At 45.9% G+C, this 22,664-nt stretch overlaps 1 protein-coding gene across 1 annotated transcript in view; it reads right to left on the bottom strand.

Annotated features, from left to right (window-relative positions):
• Positions 1–22,664, bottom strand: part of LOC124072110 (neuronal PAS domain-containing protein 3) — a 209,946-nt gene that overhangs the window by 69,299 nt on the left and 117,983 nt on the right. Inside the window, exon 5 of the mRNA XM_046413292.1 lies at positions 17,430–17,512. Coding sequence (XP_046269248.1) covers positions 17,430–17,512 — 83 coding nt within the window. The remainder of the gene's footprint in view (positions 1–17,429; positions 17,513–22,664) is intronic.

Here is a 22,664-nt window from a genome sequence, read left to right on the forward strand (position 1 = left end):
TCTGGGCGTTCAGACAGTAAAAGAAAGAATTGCAATTGATTAGTGAGCGCTGCTGAATGGCCCGCTCCCTCTCTGCTCCCCACCTCCTGCAGATTACTACATCGATCGCCCTCACACACACACACACACACACACACACACACGCACACACAACAGATGAGGCAATCTTTTAACCATTCAGAACGGGTGGTTTAAATGTTACTGTCTAGCTGCCTGCCTCTTAATGACAAATGGAAAAACAGTGTGTGTGTGTGTGTGTGTGTGTGTGTGTGTGTGTGTGTGTGTGTGTGAGAGAGAGAGAGAGAGAGAGAGAGAGATCAAAACAAATGAATTGTAAAAAGGACAGAAAAATAGGAGGGTGTTGATATATAGGAAAACAACAAATAAAGAAACAAAGAGAACAGGGAGAAAATGATTAAAAAGGACCAAAGAGAACGAGAGAAGATGATCAACGAGGGAAGAAAAGGGATGCAGGAAGACGAGAGCAAAGAGCAATGGAGAAAAAGTGAAAAACAAAGAGAAAAGGGAACACAAGTCATGCAAAAGAAGGGGAAACATGAAACACACAGCACATGACCTAAAGTATGTGGACACTCAAACATTAGACCCACAGGTAGTTCATTTAACTTTAACTAAATTCAGAAATTCATCCCAAATGTGTATATTTTTGTCTGGTGGATTGTGTCATCCAGTGAGTCACAAAGTTGATTTCAGAAGAGTCGTGTGGCGTGAAACTGAAACTGCTGTTGAAGCCTCAGAGTGTGAGAAATAACAGAAACAGGACAGGGAGGAAACCACAGAGTGGAGCAGCATCCCCGCTTGGCTGATGAAGGCTCTTCAGTGGAGCTGAATCTCTGTGTAAGAAGTGTGTGTTTGGCATCAGCATGTGGCTCTTTATAGGCTGACCCTCTGGGTTTTAAAGGAGCAGTTCACACATTAACAACAACTGGAACAACTGGAGCAGCAGATCCTCAGCCTCACAGGGACAATAAAACCTCCTCAGGCTCCTGTAAACTCAGTGTTTCCCTGCTTTTATTTTCATCAGCTGCTTCTTCTTCTTTTAAACCAGCTGGACTTCAGCCGAGTCATGATAACATCTTTGAAACAAACCGTAAAGCTTCTGCTCCTTCAGCCTGATTCACAAACCACAAATCGCTCGTATGCACCACTCAGGACCAAATCTGTTCATGTCAGGCTCAGAGTTTCCTGTGTGGACAGGAAATGATGGACTGTGATGGGTCATGTGATCCTTTTTCACTGTCAGTGAAAAGGGGAGTCTGAACTTCCTGTTTTTGGAGCTGAACTGCTTCCTGTCCAACTAAAGCACTGGCGAGCAGCATCAAGAGCCGGGCTGACATTCTGCCTGCAAAGGTCAACACACACACACACACACACACACACACACATCCTTATGAGGGCAAACACACACAAATTGACTTTCACACAAACACAAACTCAACGTCTTGCCATCATCGCCAAGTCCAAAAGGTCAACTTCATGCTGATTGGTGATAGAACTATCAAATGAAGCAATCAATAGCCACGAGGAGGAGGAGGAGGGGGGGGGGGCTCCAGGGAGAGAGAGAGAGGAAGAGCAATCTGAGATGCCAACACATCGAGAGAGAGGATGGGAGGATGGAGAGGTGGGAGGTGAGGAGAAGGAGAGGAGGAAGAGGGGAGAGGCGAATGAGGGAGAGACAGGCAGGCAGGCAGACAGGCAGTCGGGCAGACAGACAGACAGACAGGCAGACAGACAGGTAGGCAGGCAGACAGACAGACAGACAGGTAGGCAGGCAGGCAGGCAGGCAGACAGACAGACAGACAGGTAGGCAGGCAGGCAGGCAGACAGGCAGACAGACAGGTAGGCAGACAGACAGACAGACAGGTAGGCAGGCAGACAGGCAGACAGGCAGACAGACAGGTAGGCAGACAGACAGACAGACAGGTAGGCAGGCAGGCAGGCAGGCAGACAGACAGACAGGCAGGCAGGCAGGCAGGCAGACAAACAGACAGACAGACAGACAGGAAAGGGAGAACGATGGAAAGCAGGAAGAGGAAGGTGTAGACAGGTCAACATGTCAATAAAGAAAAGAGAGAGGAGGAGGAGAGAGGAGGAAAAGGAGGGGAGTATGGACAGAGAGCTGAGGGGGGAGGCAGAGAAGAGAGGAAGAGTTGAGGAAGGTTCAGAAAGGTCAACGTATGTCAATACTGGAAGGAGAGAGAGATCAGTACATAAGAGTGCAGAGAGAGAACGAGTGAAGAATGGAGGCTTCATGCTGAATTCTGTTCATCACAACATCACAACATGCTGTCGTCTGTGTGGATTAATTGCTGTAAGTGTGTAGTAAATGATGGCATATTTACAATCCAAGCCTAACTGTGATTAGCCTAATGTCAGAGTGATTTTTAGATTTATTTTCAATATCTTAGATTATGTAAGAGAAGAATAAAATGATCTTGTGGTTTGAACCTGCAGAGCTTCTGTGTACAGAACTGAAGACTGAAGTCAGGATGGACGGATGGTCCGTCGTCAAGGATACAGAGGCAGGAAGATGAGGGGAGACTCTACGCCAAACCGTCATTTCTTTATGGGCGTAGAATAACAAGTTGTCAACTCTGTGTGTGTGTGTGTGTGTGTGTGTATGGGGAGGGCTAAGCTCCACCCCCAATTAAGGGCAGAAAAATACAGTGTGGCTTCAAATGACAACAAAATGCAGCACAGACTCTCACACTGAGCGGAACTGTAAATAAAAATGTAAATTATAATAATAAATAATGATGATGATGTTTGTTAGGGGTGTTGAGATGAGATTTAGGTGAGCCTCAGGAACTCTAAAAAGAGTCTGAAATGGCAGAAACAGCAGACAGCTGGAGGCAGGGAGAGATAACGGCATCAGTGGGATATTGCAGACACTCGGAGCTGTCGCTGCTCCTCATTTTTAATCAAAAGCACCAATCGACAAGTGGACAGGTGACCAACACACACACACACACGCACACACACACACAGAGTGACAACCCTGGAGTAATAATTCCACTCTTCCAGTTATTGCTCAGAGCTCAATATCACTTTAATTCCCTGAAGAGGTGTGTGTGTGTGTGTGTGTGTGTGTGTGTGTACACTGACCACAGCTCTCTCTGTCTCTGGTGTACTGCAGCAGTGTATATTGTACAGTAACAGCTGTATACTGCAGATATTAATACATTTCTATCACTACAGAAACAATGATATTCACTCATCAGATCATCGCCGGTGCAGCATACAAAAATAAATAAATGACCTGCACAATAACCGAGTTTTGTAAATTTATGAGCAGCCCTGAATGCACCATGCAGAAGTCCGGCTGTTTAGGCGGCTGTATATGAACTACTTGACATGTTCAGACCATTTGTGTTCTAGCTGACAAAACGAGCCCCAATCAAGATCCCTTTGGAGCATCCAACCACATAACCGTAAATTCTCCACCTTGACAAAAGCTTGTTGTATCAGCACAGGCCAGCTGCTGTGTCCACCAATAAACCGTCAGTGAACATGCACAGTTTCATGGCAGCTGAGCAAACTTCACCTGTTGATGAAGATCTTCGGATGGTCAAAGGTGCTGCTACAAACGAGTAAATGAATCATAAAATTGTTTTGTCCACTGCTCCCTGAATGTTTTGTTGCTCTGACAGGTCATGTGTCTCTGGCCTGCTGGGAGGTGTAGTTCAGTCTTTTGCCATGGAGATGAGGTGTGGGGGCCTCACAGCGAACAGGGTGGGCGTGTTGTAATCCGACACACACACGGCTTGTTGTATGATTCAAGGACAGGAGGGCTGATAAATCTCTTTAATGCTCTCCATATGGATGCTGTTTCTCTGCAGTTTAACCTTAGGATATCCTTCCAAAGCACACACACACACACACACACACACACTCAGACATCATCATTCCGAGTGTTTTCATATGTTCCCGTCTTGGATATTTCTGGATGTGAAGACTGACTTCCTGTTACTTTACAGGAAGTGATGGTCAGCCGTGAAGGTTCAAAAATGGCATCATGTGAAGAGGACACACATCAGCTCCATACAGACTTGGTGGTGGAGCATGATCTTGTGACCGTCATGCTGCCTCATAACCAAGATAATAACCTGACTGGCAAATCAGCCTGTATGGTGCAGATCGCAGATTAATGATTGTATTGACTCTTTCCAGTGCTGCTAATCCCGCTCATCCTGTATGGCTGACATCAAAACTGTTGATGTCACTTCCTGCTTGCTTTATGTCTCATAAAAGTCATCTCAGAAAGATGAACAAATAATAAATCTTTAGGCATTGAAAACCGGTGTAAAACTTGTGAGGCCGTATACAAAGAATAAGAAGTGACCTTGTTAGGTGTTTTAGAAATGATTTTTTGTTGTTGTAGTACCACATTTGGCCACCAGGAGCGAGCAGCAGCGCTCAAGTTTGAGTTCAAAACAAACTTTAAATTGTGAAAAAAAACTTGTGGAACCAGCAGTTCTGCACAGTTCTGCACCCAGTCTGCTATACAATACTGCAGAACTATACTGCAGTACATACATGAGTATACATATACGAATGTACACACAGATTAGGCTGATGCTGCTGTTCTACTGCTGGCTGAACAAACAAACATAAATTTATTGTTATGTTGTTCTTGAGCATTGGGGGGGACTCTTGTGAGTGCATAGGACACACACTCTATACACACCGTTATCAAAGCATGCATAGACATACACACGCAACAACTGTATTATAACTGACACACACCCACACACACACTTTGACTAATCACACGCTAGCTCGTTCTCTTTAATGTCGTCTTAGTTCCTGATTAACTTAATGATAAAAGATACACTGATAACATCTTCAATATTAGGAAGAGAAAATGTAATTACAATGCTCATTTAATCAATTATCCCCGCAGTTATGGTGCGAACATTACCATTCAGCCGTGTATTTGTTAATTTGTGGTGGTGGAAATGGTTTTTATCATGGCGGCACATGCGGAGACAGAAACGGCTGGAAGTCGCTGCAATCATGATTCATCATTCGCAAAATGCATGCAAATGATCATTAGTGCCTTACACTTTCATGAAGTGGTTTGTTAATCCCAACTCTTCTATTGAGCCGCATCTCCCCTTTAAATAAAATATCTATTCTGCATTTCCTTTGAGAAAAAGGTTCATTCACTGTTTTTCACCAAGGAACTTATTGAAATGCTCCGCCATTAAAATTTAGGCCTTTAAATTTATTCATTTGTTTACTTTCATTCTACAACACAGTGTGTATTACAAAATGATTATTCATACCTATTAAAACAAAACTCATGTAAATGGATGGAATAAATAATAAGCGTGAGGAAAGAAGATCCTTTGCAGTCAGGTTGTACAGCAGCGAATACTTGTGTATCTCTTGTCAGATGGCAGCAGACTCTGGCTCAGGTGGGTGTGGCCTTCACTGCAGCTGATGTGAAGGCCATGTGACGTAAGCAAGAGCACAGGAACAGCTACTAAATGGACCTTAAGGCGGGAAGGTTTTGACTGTTTGGATTTTCTAGCCTGGCTGAGTCGAACACTAAGTCGTAACACTTTCCTTCTTTTTCACGACTGACAGTGAAAAGTACAACATCACATTTTGAGGTTTCTGTAGAGACATCCCACTCTACAGCGGAGCAGAGAGATGAAGACAGACAGAACGGAGGGTGGAGGACAAGAGCGAGGGCGAGGCGGGACGGGAGAGCATGGAGAGAAAGAGGGAGAGGGAGAGAGAGAGAGAGAGAGAGACGAGATTATGATTCCACAGCAGTGGGCGGCATTTGTCTTCATTTGGTGTGACTGCCTTCATGCGTTATTATTAGTGGCTGTCGGAGAGAGAGAAAAGAGAGAGAAAAGAGAGAGACAGAGGAGGGGGGGGGGACAGAGAGAGAGAGAGTGGGAGGGAGAGAGAGAGAGAGAGAGGAGAGGGGGAGGTGAGGAGATAGAGAGAGAAGAGAAAGAGAGAGAGAGAGAGAGAGAGAGAGAGACAGAGAGAGAGAGGGGGGAAGAGAGAGGTAAAGGAAATGAAGTCTGGAGGTTCTGGGAAAAGAGAGGAGCAACAATGGAGAGTGATGGAAGGTAAAAAGAAAGCTTGGTTTTTCAGCAATGGGTAGTGAAGGAATCAGCCACTGAAAACACACACACACACACACACACACGATGCTACACTGGAGGCGGTCCAGGACATGACATCTATTTTAAATATTTGTCCTGCTCACAGGGAGATGATGGAAGGTCAGTGGACAGGAAGACAAACACATGAAATTGCCTTGTTTTACAGGTTGTAGCGTCTGTTACTTTCTGTACGAGTTCTGCATCTCTTTATTTATCAAGCAATTCAATCAGTCTCTGAAGGAAACAGGAGTTTCATTTCTCCCAACATTTGACGCATGGATTTTGGCTGCTGTTGACCAGCAGCAAACCGTCAGCAGAGGAGAGAAAGCTTTCACAGCCGCAGTGCTGCTAAGTGCTAGCTTCACGTAACCTGCTCTGCTGGACGTTAACGCTGCCACACAAAGCAAAGGAAAGTGACAGCAGTTCACCCTGCGAGAAGTCACGTGGATGAACGTCTGCTCCGAGTGTCAGCGCACAGGCTAACCAACACGCCGCGCTTTAGCTCGAGCTAATCCTCCTTTTGTCTGTCTTATATGATGATATCCTCAAAGTCTGGAAGCAAGTCAGAGAGCTGTGGGAAGTGACAAGGCAGTAAAGTGTCCACCAGTTAGACAAGCTAGTTTACTCACAAGCAGCACCAAAAGAACATTCTGCAGATCAGCTCAACGCCATGCCAACTGACCAATGAGATCTTCAACTCCTCCAACAAACAGCTAAACGTCTTGCTTATCCTTCTGTCTCTTCATTTGCAGCTAAAGAAATGAACTCATATTGACATTCAGTTGTTTTTCTCTCTGTGTGCTCCAGTTATGAATCCATAAAGCAGCAGCCAAAACAGCAGCTCTGTCTGCTTCCTCCCCATTAATGATTTCTCTGTATATTTTGCTGCAGATAAAGTGTTCCCAGATTGAAAACGATTTCCTTTATTCTAAATCTCATTAAGATGATTTTTCGCCCTCTTGTTCCCCCCTCTTCATCCCTTTAGGTTTCTTCTCGCTTTTCTGGACAAGCACCTCCCATCCAATCCAATAAATCCTCCTCTCTTGTTCGATTTCACTTTCCCCCTGCTGTTCTGGTCTTATTTACATTTGTCTTGGTACATTTCTTCATCTAAAAGCAGAGTTTGATGCACACAAGCACAAAAACTGCACACAAAGGCATGTTCAAATGCACATACACGCACAGAAACCACAGGTATATACGGAGGTGGAACATCAAAATACAACAAAGACACACAGCTGCCTCACTCCTCAAGCTCCTCTGTCTAAACCAGATGATTTAGTGCCGAGGCACGTACTGGAGTGGAAAACAAACGCCTCCAGCAGCAGCGGCGGCGGCAGTGGAGTGAGAGGTTATGTTTGACACACCGCTAACGCTCACGGTAAAAATATAAAGAGACTCGGTTTACAGCAGGTATCCAACACCCGGAGCCCCCGAGCCTGCGGAGAGTCCAACAGCAGAGCAAACGCCCCCCCTGCTACAGCAAACCCCACCCGTCTGGTGCTCCTCAAAGGGCAAAACAAACACTGGAAGAAGCATGTGGAAGCTCTGTTCCATCCAGAGCTGCTGCACGAGGAATCCATGTTTCTGTGAAGGAAATCCTGATGTGCGATCGCATGTTGTGTTGGTCTGAAGCGACTGGACAACGAAAAACCAAACATGTTTTGTGTCTCACCTCAGCTGATTTTATTAACAACTGATTATATACTTGTTTAAAGTTTAATCGTGTTTTATTCTCTTCTTCTCTCTCAGGATTTCATGTAGCTGCAGAATTAAACAGACAACCATTCATGTTTTTCTACTTTAGCCTTTCACTCAAATATGTGCTGATTTATTTCCTGTTCAGTGCTTTATATCAAAGCAAAATGTGAAATGAATCCAGTAAAAACCAAATCAGACCAAACCAAACCAGACCCGACCAGACTGATCCAGACTCAACCAAGCCAAACTGAAACAAAACTGAATCAGGCAGGCGCACACACGCACAGAGAGAGACAACAGATCGGCGATGGGAGTGAAGCCATAACCTTCCCCTCACTACCCACAATCCCTCTGGGGACTGCCCTCGCCAGCTGCTGCTACCCGCCTGACTGACACACACACACACACACACACACACACCCCAACCCTGTGGAAATTAGGGACAAAATGAGAGAAACATGTGAAGAGAGAAAAGAGGGGGAGAAAGGATGACATCAGGAGTGAATGAGGTGAGAGAAAATCATGGAGGCGTTTCCCGTTTGATTAGAGCAGATTTCTCTGTTGGATTGTAGTGATTATGGAGGGTGACAGAGCCAGGTGACTGAGACATGCCAGCCATCTCTCTCACACACTCACACACACACCCCTGCAGACCTGTTAATGTGAACACGGCACATGTGTTTCACATCCTGTCAGGATCTAAGCTGTGATCTCACTGGGGTTTGGGTTTAATGACACCAAATGACAGAAACAAACTCAAGAAGATGCCGTGAGTGAAATGCAATGGAAACACATGGAGAACATGGACACACACACAGGAAGTCAGTCATAAAGCTACTGCACCTGTAACCACACCCAGCTGTGATGTCACTGCATCCTGGAGTCCACCTGCACGTCACTGCAGGTGTTGTAAGTTACTCTTTCAGGTACTAAACCTGAAAGCATGCTGCTATCCCCCAAAGTAAGCCCTGATCGCAAATGAGACTCCTTTATTGCTGTGTTGAAGTTGGTAAAATAGCCAATCACACACACGTGTCTGTACACACACCATTTAACGGTCTCTTCTCGTTGGCTCCCCAACAACACCTTCACCTGCTCAGATCTGAGCATGTAAAACCGAACCTGCATGCGTCCACACCTGCCCAGCAATGTGTTTCCTTTATTTTGTCTACCTGATGTGAAACAACGCTGCGAACCACAGCAGCATCAGAGAACTAATGGGAAAAGAGGAGGGAAGCAGGACGAGAGAGAATAACAGAAAAATGGAGAGGAAACGCCAAAATAAAAGCATCTTAGAGAGAGAAAGAAACAGAGAGAAGAAAGAAGAAAATCCCCTGTCGTCTCTGTGACAGTAAAACCATTAATCCACATGCTCACAACCTTATAATGAAATTATTCTACAGAATCCGCTTTCACTCTCTGTCTCATTGTGTGTGTGTGTGTGTGTGTGTGTGTGTGTGTGTGTGTGTGTGGTGTGTGAGCAGATTAATTTGGCGGGGGGCGAGGAGTCGTTGTATCCTGCGTCTGGAGAGGAGGGAAGGTTTTACATCTCAACCCTCTCTGCTCAGCTCAGCATCAGTAACATACACACACACACACACACACACACATCTGAGAGGAACAAATAAATGTGGGAACACACATCAATAAATATGCAGTCACACACAGCAGTATGCACACACACGCAGTCAGAAACAAGCAGACACACACACACACACACAGAACAAAGCGACAGAAGGACAGAGATATAATCTGATCGTCTTTTCATTGATGTCGTTTGTTCAATTGTCACTTTGGCTTTCTAGTGATCCCCTGTCTGCTTTGATCTGTCTCTCTCTCTCACACACACGCACGCACGCACACACACACACACACACACACACACACACACACACACACACACCAATTCAGTCACTGTTAATCTGCTTTCTGCCTTTCTCAACTGCCCCACCCGTCCTGTTTGTGCACACTGAGCTGAAGCCGAGTGTGACTGAACACAGTCCACACGTGACGGCGAGTGTCTTCGCACTCCTAACAGGAGGTTAGTTTCACCTCAGCAGAATTGATCAGGATGACACAAGAAGTCTCAACTCGCCATCTTGAAGGACGTCTCAGTTCCTAAAATGTCCTTTGAGGAGAGAGCCACAGAGCTTGTTGTGAGCAGTCTCGGGGAAAGGGAAGCGAACATCGGTGCGAGGCTCGTGACAGGACAGGATGTAGACATTAATGGTGTCCTCCTCGGCTGACTGTAACGCTGGTCACCTTCTGTGTGGCGACACAGAGAGACAACAGTTTGTCCATGAACCTGCTGACAGTAAGGTCTCTTTGAGCACAAGTTCAGTGTCACGTAGCTCCATCATACTGAAGAGAAGACAGACGTCTGAAAAGCTCTGGATGGACAAACAGCACTACAGGGAAGAGGATTTGGGCTGAACTGTTCCTTTACGAAAATAAAATAGTTTTATAACTTTTCACCTCTTTTGCCCTCCACTCCTTTATTTCCTCTCCGTCTGTTTCTGTCTGTCCCTGCATCCCACAGTTTCTCCCTCCTCTCCTTCATTGTCTCCCTCCCTCTCTTCCTCCCTCCCTCCCTCTCTTCCTCTGGCCCTGAGCCTGTTGAAATTCAGTCCGTCTCTCAAGGTTGTTAACTCTCTCTCTCTTTCACATCAGCATCACGTCGGCCAGGGAGGGGGTCAGAGTTCACGGCGATCCGCCTGCCTCCGCGGTCCTCCCACTGGACCGCTTGATTGACAGCAATCAGGACTAAGCTGCCCTCCTCTCCTCTGCCTCCCCCTCCTCCCCCTCCTCCCCCTCCTCCACCTGTCAAGACAGAGTGGCTGGTTGTGTGTGGACCATTTCCTCTGTCATTTTTAATTATCCAAATGATATTCAACTTCAGACACCCCCCCCCCCCCAACACACACACACAAACTCCCATAATCCTGCAGTCCACGCTCCCAACAGATGCTGTCAGGAGGGCACCGTCGCGCCGCCATTAGCATAAGAGCGTGTTTGTTTAAAGAGCCCGTCCCGCCTATAAAATCAAACAATTAGAGATGCAGACAAGCCTCGGCCTATTGACTGCATAAGTAATAAGACCCTGCACTCGTCTCTCTCTCGCCTTTTTCTCCTCCTTTCAAACTCGTTTTTCTCCCCTCGTTCGCTCTCTGGACGCTTCGTTTGTCGGCTCAGACCTCCTCCCTCCCTCCCTCCCTCTCTCTCTCTCTCTCTCTCTCTCTCCAGTTATTCCCACAGCTAATGAACCTGCCGGACCTCACAGGAAGTCAGAGAGGGGGGTTGTGGGTAATCAAGATGCGAGGCTCGACGCTCACCGCCGTGACCTTTAGTCTCGCCGCCGCCAGGTCATGCCGGGCCTCTGGAGTCATCTGTGCATGCAGGCTGGCGAAACCTAGCTGAAACCCGCAGCTCAGTGTGTGTGTGTGTGTGTGTGTGTGTTTGGTAATGTGTTCTCTTTTGAATATGCAGGTCTTAAAAATTCATCTCAAGGCCTGGAGTTCAATGCTGAGACGCAGAGTGAAATACGTGTGAAATCCTGCGCTCTGCGTGCGTGTGGGCCAACATGACACTAACGAAGATGTTCGTTTCTTCGCTCATTATTTTGATGTATTCTTTAAATATATCAACACAAGGCATTCAACGAGACAGAAATGACCTTTGACTCTTTAAGCTTCTGTGGACAGGACGGAGTAGCTGCTGTTTGACCGTCTCTGTCTCCATCAGGTCACACTCAGTGAAGGACGTCCACACTGGCACATTTTTCATTCAACACAAATCTGGACTGCAGTCCTTCCTGGCTACACGAAAATGAATGGACTGAAAGTGATTGCTAACTCGGGCTGCGTATTGTTTACAAAAGGGTTGAGAAAGCGTTCATATTAATCAGCTCCTTGATAAACACCGTGCTCGACTCCGCCACGCCACGCCACGCCACGCCACGCCACGCACTGCACGCGTTGGAGCTGCCACGGTAGTGGGCCAGTCAGGCGAGTATCATCAACACAACATGGCACTGGGTCAAAGGCAGTGAGGACCCGAACAGCTTCACTTTCAGCTGTAGGTTAGCCTGCTTTTTAGCAGTGATCATCACAGGGGACAGAGCCTGGACAGGAAGTTTCCTCAGTCCTCTAAGTCACACGGTTTCAGCTGGGACGAGTGGACGTTGTGTCTTGGAGAAGAGGACACACACAGAACACACTCTTCACTGTTCAATGCACTAAAATATTCAAAACCAGCAGTTTGGTGCTTTAAAACAAGACATCTTTCTGTGACTTCCTGTCTGTCTGCGTCTTTTCTTCTGTCTGTCTCCCCGTCAGAAGCACACAGACGCATTTCACCGCTTCCTGTTTGTAAACCTACAGTAATATTCCCACAATCGGGAACCGGGAACAGCACATCAGTCCTGTCATCCCTCCGTCCTTTCACGTCTCCACGTCTAATTCTTACCTATGGTGACACAGATTGGCTGACAGCTTGATTGACAGGCTGACAGGAAGCGTTGTCGTGTCTGCACGCTGTCGCTGTCGTCTTTAATTTCCTCTCGTGGCCGTGACAACACGTGGGCGCCTCACGTCTGTGTCGCACGACGCAGACTGAAGCGGTCGCTTAGCAGCTGCAGGTGAGGGACTCAAACGCCTCGCTCACGTCAAACAGGACGGTCGCTCGCTTGATCTTCGTCCTGCAGACGGCTGCCGCTATCATTTGAAGTTTTGATTTGTCGTGTGAACCGTGAACTGTGGCTGCATGTAACTGAAAGATATTCCCACAATAAAACTTTATTAAATGATGGTTCAGATGTTTGGAGAAAAAGTTGGAAAATTTGTGTTTGATGGAGAGCGAGATGGGCAAGCAAACAGAGAGTGTGTGTGTGTGTGTGTGTGTGTGTGCGTGTGTGTGTTTTACAGGTGTGACACACTCTTCGTGCCAGCTGCTCTGCCAGACTGTTGTAAACACACACACTTTCTTCCTCTTTGTCCATTTCCTGCGCTTCACTTTCTGACTTTGCTAAAGCGTAAACACACACACACTCTCTCTCTTCATCATTCGCTCTCTAATTGTTCACACTCTTTGGAGCAACACATGCACACAGTTTACATTAGTACCTCCCCTCCCCCACCCTGTTTAATGAGTGTCCGTCTGTCCGCCGCCTCTTCATCTTCAAACACCACATGGCGTCTTTAAAAACATCAATCTGCTCTTTAAAGTCCAAACAACACTTTTACTTCATCAGCAACAACTAAACTTGCATCTACTTCCTGACCTGCTAAACTTAAAGGAGCAGTCTGCTGATTTGTGATGGTCTGGGCCTTTTGGCTCCAGGTTTGGACCTGCAGTGTGTGAATCCTATCGAGAGTCAGGTGAGAACGAGGATATCAGTTCCTCGCTGAGCAGGTCCAGGACGTCGGTAGTCTACTCTTACCTTTACTGAAGTGCTTTTTGTTTGGACCATTTAATGATTTAAGATCCAGATCTGGTTAGCGGATGAGATACTGAATTTGATGGAAAGTTACTGAGCTTGAAGTCAGACATCACTGACTGTCAGCCAATCTTCAAATTTGTCAAGATTTTGGACCCAAAAGCAGCAGGCGGGTCAAACAACAAACAGCGAGCTTTGAAAACAATAAAAAACCTGGAAACAAGAGGCAGCCAAACCAAAAGATGCAGGCTGAGGCAAATCCCAAAAACCGAGCAGAGACAAAACCCGAACTGAGACCAAAGCAGGAAAACTGAAGCAACATGCAGACAGACGGACAACACACAGCGACTGAACAGGTGCAGACATTCAGGTAAATGTAAAGGTGGGACAAAGACAGGAAAACATGACACACACACACACACACACACACACACACACAGCCCAGCCCTGACAGGAGCACACACACAGAGCTTTACATCCTGTTTAATGACTGCTCTCCCTCTCCCTCTCTCTTCATTAAGCGTTATCAACCTCTCTGGCCTAATCTCTCTGAAATTACTGTCTGGTCTGCACCACCTAAGTGACTGGCTGGCATTCATTAGCGCTGCGGTTTAGCCAAATCAATCACGCCGCGCCCCGTCCGCCACGCTTTCTTAAAATGTCATCCTCAAACTTCTCACAATCAATTAAGCAGGAGATTAATGAGGCCAATTTGCCACCAACATGTCGGCCTTCCTCCTTTGCTGAAAAGGCTGCGCGCGCACACACACACACACACACACACACACACATGCATGCACAGAGCTGATTTAACTTCCTGTTTGATGACGGAGCCCAAATAATTTGACTCCCGTTCGCTCTGTGAACACAGAAATCCTGTTTCGGGTTGTTGTACTAATATGTGATAAATGTTTGTCTGAACGTAATCTTGCCCAGTCAGAAGTCTGCACTGTCTTCTGTCTTCTGACACGGATTGATCCGGAAGGGTTGGAGCTGGTTTGTCTTCCTGTTTGGACTTTCTGGATTCACAGTCACTGTTGCTCTGTGGCTCTCGGTTGCTTTAATGGTTCCTTTGGACAATAACAATTTTAATTTATCACTGAACTGCTGCGCTCCTGATTGTCCCCATCAGCCACTGTAGCCGAGTGGGTGGGGTTTGGAGGAGGTGTGGTTTGGACCCTACAACCTCCTTCACTGCTGTGTGTTTTGCAGGGTCTGTCAGGCTGGTGGGAGCTGATTGACATTACTGCTGATGCTGCTTCGCCAGCGGGATCATTTCACCGTGAAGAACTAAAACGTGTTTGTCACCAGTTTAGTGTGACTTCATTGGAGGTCTGATCAATCAGATCTGAACTTCAGATCAGTTTTAACAAACAGCCACACAGATGCACAAACATCATCACAGCACGCTGAATATCATGGACCACTTCGCACTTCTGAAAACTAAATGCGCTCACTGGAAGCAGGTAAACTTGATCTCTTTTTGTTTCAGAAGCAAAACACACACACACACCTTCCGACTTCCAGGTGAGGGGAGGCCCACACTGTCACTTCCAATCTCACAGCTGCTTCAATCTGCCTCCTGATCTACCTCATATGGTTGTCATAGCGACCCTCCGGGGATTATAACAAGGTATTATGGGATGTGTCAAGCTGCCGAATCAGAACACGGTGTTAACACACACACACAGGCTCGACACGGTGGCGGCGCTCAGCGCGGTGAGCGGCTGCTCTCGCTTGTTCCAGCCTCGTGTTAACACTCACACATGACAACATGATGTGCAGAGCGGCGGAAAGGCACTCGCTGTCTGCTGAGGCTGTCCGCGGGATGAAAGCACAGCGAAGAAGAAGAAGAAGAAGAAGAGCAAACACAGACGCGGCACTTCCTCCTCCTCCTCCTCTGGTTCTTTATTCTGGCTGCACTTCTAGAGTGTTCAGCAGGACAGTCACAGCGTTCACATCACAGCTCACATCAGATGTCAGACCAGTTTGTCCCCGTCAGGACGTTAGTTGAAAATTAATCATGGATCCAAACTGATGAGCATTTGTGAGGTCACACACTGATGTTGGACCAAAAGGCCTGGCTCACAATCTCCGTTCCAGTTCATCCCAAAGGTGTTGGATGGGGTTGAGGTCAGGGCTCTGTGTGGGCCAGTCAAGTTCTTCCACACCAAACAACCAACCATGTCTTTATGGAGCTTTGCTTTGTGCACTGGGGCACAGTCATGCTGGAATAGAAAAGGGCCTTCAACAAACTGTTGGAAGCATAGCATTGTCCAAAATGTCTTGGTGTGCTGAAGCATTAAGATTTCCCTTCACTGGAAGTCAGGGGCCGAGCCCAATGCCTGAACAACAGCCCCATCCCAATACTTTTGTCTATATAGAGTACATTACGATGTACTGCTACAGTTTAAAATAAAACTTTATTGATCACGCCGGGGGTTCACATTTCCCTAAAGCCTGAGGCTTGTTTTGTCTGATCAACAGTCCAGCAGTCAATTGACTGTTCACCCTCTCAGCGATCTCTAATATTGGCCTCAGCTGTCTGTCCACCTCTGGAGGCTAACAGGAAGCTTTAATCTGCTCTGCTGCTCCAGACGTAAAGCAGCAGAGAAACTTTTCTGTCAGAAACCCCGAATACGATAAAGGGATAAAAAAACAGTACAAGGAGATTAGAAAAATGTGGCTTTTTACACAGCCAGGGCTCACTGGTGTCAGCAAGATTATATTAATAATCAGGTGTAACAGATGCAAATACACACACACACACATTTTAATAACGCTCAAACAATGAAAAAAACAACACTTTTGGAGGTTTACAAAAATCATCTCAGAAATAGATGCACACTTACAAGTAATGTAGATTGTGTAACACCTCTCCACACACACACACACACACACACACACACACACACACACACACACACACACACACACACACACACTCAGAGATTACCAGCCTCTATCAGCTGTGCTATCGCGTCAGCCTGGTTGTGATGTTAAAAGCTCAGCCTTTGGGCTGTATGTTAAACAGATAAGGAGAGGAGCATGTTAGGGATTAAAACTACAAGACACACGCACACACACGTTTTACACACACACACACAAACCCGAGGGAGCGAGCAGCGATAACCCAGTCATTATCATACTTTCATAATTCCATTTAATAATTCAGCTTAGCTGCGGCAGCAGGGTGTTGAGGAATAATTGAAGGCGGCTGTGGTGAAAAATCTGAGGGTGAATTATGAGGAATCGCGGCGCTAATAATGTAAAGGTACATTATGAGGACTAATTCAGCTTCAGAAAAGCTCAAAGGCAAATCATAAGGAATAATTCAGATAACAAAATGGTGTAAAATCCTCATTCTGAGAAGAAATGTGACAGGATTTGGACCGATTACAATCCACAGATTCAGGAGAATTTAGACAGCTGCACCAAGATCTTTACCACATGTAGTGTTTGTCCTGAGGGTGGCGCCAGAGCAAACGCCAGACTCGCAAAAAAACAAAAAAATACTTTTATTCCATCAGCTGAATGCAAAGGGTCACATTTACTGCAGTGCACTTCTGTCCCAATGACTGACACTGAGTTAAAATACTTAATTCAGTCTTTTAGGACTAATTATTTTTTTAAGAAAATTACCTGAATCAAAATTAATTATTTCATGTGAAAGAAAAGAAAACTACCTCTTTCACATGTAGTGATTAGACCTGGTAAGAAGTAAACATGCATAAACCCATGCTAACATGTAGCATATTAGCATTTGACTTTGCTAACGTTTGCTATGTGAGCATAAATCTGCTAATCATCCTGTTATCACAGCTGAGGTTGATTTTGACCTGCTGACGGTGCCACATGAAAAGTCAACAGATGGACAAAACATGAGCGACTGGTCCTCTGGGGGACATAAAGATCTGAACCAAGAATCAGACCAAGACTTCCTGAACTCTTTTACAGCAAAGCACACAGCATCGTCTTCAGAGCAGCGCGGCTAACATGGAGAATGGAATGGAAATGTCACAGGTTTGCCTCTGTGTGTGTGTGTGTGTGTGTGTGTGTGTGTGACCTTATGCGCTTGTCTTTTGATTTGTATCCAAATACATTACCAAAGGTGTGTTCAGGTAAAGGGAACCTTCTCTTCCTACCTGTAAAATGTGGCTGCCCAGGTGAGGCTCGAAGATCTCTGCGGCAATGGCGCTGGGACTCCTCCTTCGCTGGGCACCGATAGCTAAACACACACACACACACATAACACACACACACACAAGGAGAGAGAAAGCACAGGACAGGACAGAAGAAGACCGGTGAGACTCAGACACATTGATACGAGCAAAGCTCTCTCTCTCGCTCTCTCTCTCTCCCACACACACACACACACACACACACACACACACACGTTTATACAGCCTAGCGTGACAAACACACATGGCACAGGACAAGAGGAACCAGTGAGGTCAGCTGTGCAGAACAGTCTGGAACAGTGCGACGAGTTAGCATTGTTAGCCCTCCTCACTGAACCCAACAGGTAGCGTTAGCTTCATGCTCATAAAACTGATCACATGCTTTGGGCTACATGAGGAGCTAACAATGCTAACAGGTTGAATATAGTGAAGTCAAACAGCAGAAAGTTGTCTCCAACACAGAGAGACATACAATTTGAGCTAAAGTTATCACCATCATAGAAAACTGTAATATAGAAAAGACATTTTTAAGCAAACAAACATGAATGTTTTCACATGCACAGATTTGTTCAAGTTTAAATTCAGATTACAGACAGGCTCTCTTTCTACAGACACCACATCTGTAATAATAATTTACCACAATTAAGTCAAGCCTAATTTTCACTGTGGGGTGAAAACAATGAGTCAGACACCAGAATAACATGTTAGCCTTGTGTGTTTCACATGTATCACATCATACATGACACGTCCTTGAGACGACATTCGCCGATTTCAGTGACCGTGGGGACATTTTTGTGTTGGTGTTTCTGGGCCTAAATCTTACCAGGCCTTAAACACAACAACGCCACAACATAAAACTAAAACTTAAAGAAACGGAAAGTTTGAACACATTAACATAACATAAATCCCGGATTACAGTACGGTGCCAACATTTACTCCATTACGACCCCTTTCACACGCTGACATGCATCAGAAAGCGGTATGTGTGTCAGTGAGCGCAGTCATAAAGCATTATGAAAGTCTCTAATCTTTGTCAAACTACAGTTCAGCAGCTGTACAAACTCCATCAGCTGTCATGAGACTCCAGCAGTTTACACGCTGTGTTACGGACATGTTGACACACTATTCAGCGTCTCTTGTATTGTGTCCTCGTGTTACAGAAGGAGTCCTGACCAAAAAGATAAAAAGGTTCTGTTTCTAAAACCAAATAACCAACAGAGAGTCAGCAGCAGAGTGGCTGAAGGTAAGTTTCTTCTGAAGGACCTGACAGGCGAGTCTGAGGGCAAAGACAGCTCCCCCTTTTTATTCTATTTTCCTTTTTGTTTCTCACTTTCCCAGTTATTATTCTCATCTCTCTATCCATCACTGCTCACCTCTGGAGAGAGAGAGATGGAGAGAAATGGTTCATAGCTTTCTAAAATTTCTCCCTGAAGGCAAAACTCTGTCTAAAGAGAAAAACAGAAAGTACAACAGCCAGAGAGGGAGAGAAATCTGCCCTCAGGTTAGACTGTCTCTCTCTCTCTCTCTCTCTCTTCCTCTCGTGCTCTTTCTTCCCAAAAGAGGCCGAAGAGGAAGACAAAGTCAGAGAGCGAGAGAGACAGACGGACAGGAAGACGATCAACATCGTTCAGCCCGAAACACCAAAGACGCGACGTGACCGTCAACAAAACTCGGCGTTCGTTTAGTGCTTCACTCGTCCTCAGCCCGACTCGGACCCTCACGTCACAACCCGAGTGCATGAGCTGCTCGGCATCTCGCATCGGACGATTACACGCCACACGATTCACATCCAGTGCAGACAGTCCTGTGGGGGTCTGCGGCAGTGAATGCAGCATGACCGTCAGAGTTTGTGTTCCCTCACAGACCACAACTTCAAGAGCTCCACAACAACCAGGACGTCCTATCCTGTGAGACAAAACAGAGGGATACCACAGAGGATGGACCTTTCACTTGTCTCTGTCGGGTGGATGTGGGATCTTTCTGTACCCGGGGGGGTCTACTCTTCCTTCCATGTTGTTTGTCTCTTCAAGAATTTTGATGCAAAGAAGTTTATTTGTAAGAAAATGTGCTATTAAATGAAATTGGCTCGCTGGGGGCAAAAGAAGCAGAAAGAAAAGCAGTGACATAAAGAAACAAAAGTGGACCAGACAGACAGAGACGCACAGAGGGAGTACAAGTCGGACAGTGAGACAGGTGGAGACAGTGAGACAGGCAGGCAGAGGGGCATTAAAGCTCACTGAAAGAGAGATTTTTCTGCCCTGAGGTAATTTTCTCCTCTCTACACAACCTCAGTCCTCGTCTCCCTGCAGACCTCATTACACTGAATTTAAACACACACACACACACACACACACACACGCCTCATGTCATTTTTTAGGGAGGGGAATTAGGCTCAATTAATGATGTAATGAAATGCTCTTGTGAACAAGAGACTTTAAAAAGGCTTTGAGGAGCGAAGCCACAGAGGACATCAGACTCTGTGGAAAGCGAAGCCAGTGGTGAACAAAAGAAATTCACAATCAAAAATTCAACCTCATCTTGGTGGAAACAATTTGTCTCAACTGGAGGGAAATAACAAGCGGCAGTGAGAGGAGGGCGAAGAGGAGGTGACGAAGGTGGAACGGAGAAAGGCATGAGGAGGAAGGAGAAGAGGGAGGGAGGAAAGGAATAATACAGTATCACAGCAAAGGAGAAGGAGGAGGAGGAGGAGGTGATGAAGAAGAAGGAAAATGGGGGAAAATGTCACCGGGTGTAACCTTAGAGTTCTTCAAGAAGTTAATCCTGATTGGGCTCTGTGTGTCACGTGACCCTCCTCTGGCAGGTCACATTGGTCTAGCAGGAGGTGAGAGAGGAAGAGGAGGAAGATGAACACATGATGGTGAGAGAATAACAATAATAACCTCTCGCTCTCTGGTTTGGCTTCGCTGCTAGTAAACAAGTTTTAAATGTATGTGCTTCAGTTAGTGCCTGCAGCCATGCTCTGAGCGTTTAGCCATCTGTGTGTGTGTGTGTGTGTGTGTGTGTTGCAGGTTCAGAGGTCTCACTGCAGACACACACACACACTCCTGGGACATGTGGTTACAAACAAAGACCTGAACTGAAGCCAGGATTTCCATTCGAAAATGTGTGTAAAATGAATTAAAAGGCGATACGACGGAAGTATAGAAAAGAAGAACAAGGGAGAGGATGGACAGAGTGATGGAAGAGAAGAGGGAGAGAAGAGGTGAAGAGAAGGGAAGAAGGAAGGAAGCTGGCGGCAAGGATGAAGGAAAAACAGGAAGTGACGGAGAGAAGAGTTTCAAAATAAAACAAGAAAAATCAAAATTTTAAAAACAAGAATGGAGAAAACAATCCTGAGTGTGAGTATTTATGTGTGTGTGTGTGTGTGTGTGTGTGTGTGTGTGTGTGCGCACGCGCGCGTGTGTCTGATCATCTTATTGGAAAGTCAATTTAACTTTGTCTCTCAAAGTCAAACATTACTGCTGTTGTTAATTTATTTTCTGTTTAATATGAAATTGGCAACAAACCAGGAATTCCTGTGTGTGTGTGTGTGTGTGTGGCGGAGAGAGAGAGAGAGAGAGCGAGAGCGAGAGAGAGAGAGAGAGAGATCATGTAGGTGTGTGTGAGAGGGAGAGAACAGGGGAAATCTGTACTGTTACACAAATTGCCAATTCAATTAGCAGTAGGTGAGAGAGGGAGGGGGAGAGGAGGGAGAGCGAGCGGCCATTTTGGCAGAACGTCAGAGCCAATTTATCAGGACCTAACAAAGGACTTCGGGGATGAACAGAGAGAAGAAAAGGGGGGTAGGACAGAAGAAGGAAGTGAGGAAGGAAGGAAGCTGCAGAGGAAAAGTTGACTGGTGTGGAACGTTTTGAAGTCCCTCTTTGGTTCAAGTCTCATGCGCTTGGACGAAACAGACGACCTTTGTTAGGCCTCGAGGACGCGTTATGAAAGCAAACGGAGCTTTAGTATGAAAAACACTGACCTTCAGCTTCAAGTTACGTTTTTAACTTATGTCTCACATGAAAACCCAAAGCGTTCCTGCATGTCTAAAATGCTGCACGTTAAATGACACTCTTACGATGTGCTTAAAATGTGTAAAATGACACATGAAATCGTGTTGTCGAGATGTTCATGTGCCATCTCATTAGTCATGTGGACCTCAAACCATCAGTCCTTCCGTCCTCAGCTGGACAGTCCGCGCTGCCCGACTGTCTAGTTGCACAAAGTGATGATTCACGAGCAAATTAAAAGACCAAACGGATATTTCACAGTCAAACTGCCTGCCTGTCTGACATTAAATTTGTGAGCGCGGGAATCAGCAGACTGCAGGAAAGGGACGGTCGCTCTGTTACACTTAACAAAGTTTACAGCTCGTCGCATAAATGAGAGCCAGTCGCCTACAGGAGACTCCTTCCTTCTGAAATGAGATGTTTGGGCCGATTAACTCTGGAGGAGTCGCTCCACCAAACCTTCACCATTTCGCTGTTTAAACACCTTCAGTAACACTTTGACTGCTTGGCAGCGACGTGTTTTACGGCCTGCGGCCTGGGAACAAAAGGCAGCAGTTTAAGGTGGTGCAGACGTTCATGTTTTCGGTTTTAGATGAGTATTACTCACAAACCTGTAAGATGAAAATGGCGTCATTGGACTTTGAAACCAAAACAGTCTATAATGCAGGAAAGAAGGGAAAATGTGAGGATGAGAAGATGTGCAGCAGAACATCAGATCTCTGGACAGGAGAAGCAGAAGAGATAAAACAAAAAGCCGTTTTCAGAATCTGGAACGTTCAGCAAATGAGCGGCGAACTGCTCACTAATTTTCCCTCTTGTGTTGAATAATTCAGGAGTTATCGTTCAGTGTTCACACTTAACTGGAAATCAGAGCACAGGGTGAATGAGTGTGTGTGTGGAGAGAGAAAACAACACAAACGAGGTCTTAATGAGGTCATGATGTGGATGAGGTCAGGCAGGTTCAATCAGTTCGTAACTTCATCAGGTAACTTTGGGATTAGACTCAAGACAGAAATATGTTTTGTTCTTGTTCTCCTCTTTCACTTAGAGCCACTGCTCTGAGATCAGCTGAGTGGGCCGAGGCAGCACAATGAGCGAATGAGTGTCCTTTAACTCCTGATAACGTACACCTGCTCAGCGGCGTCAGTTAAACTGTGGTCACCGTCTGGAAATAAGTGCAGTCCTG

Source organism: Scatophagus argus, chromosome 15, assembly GCF_020382885.2.
Source record: "Scatophagus argus isolate fScaArg1 chromosome 15, fScaArg1.pri, whole genome shotgun sequence".
NCBI lineage: Eukaryota > Metazoa > Chordata > Actinopteri > Scatophagidae > Scatophagus > Scatophagus argus.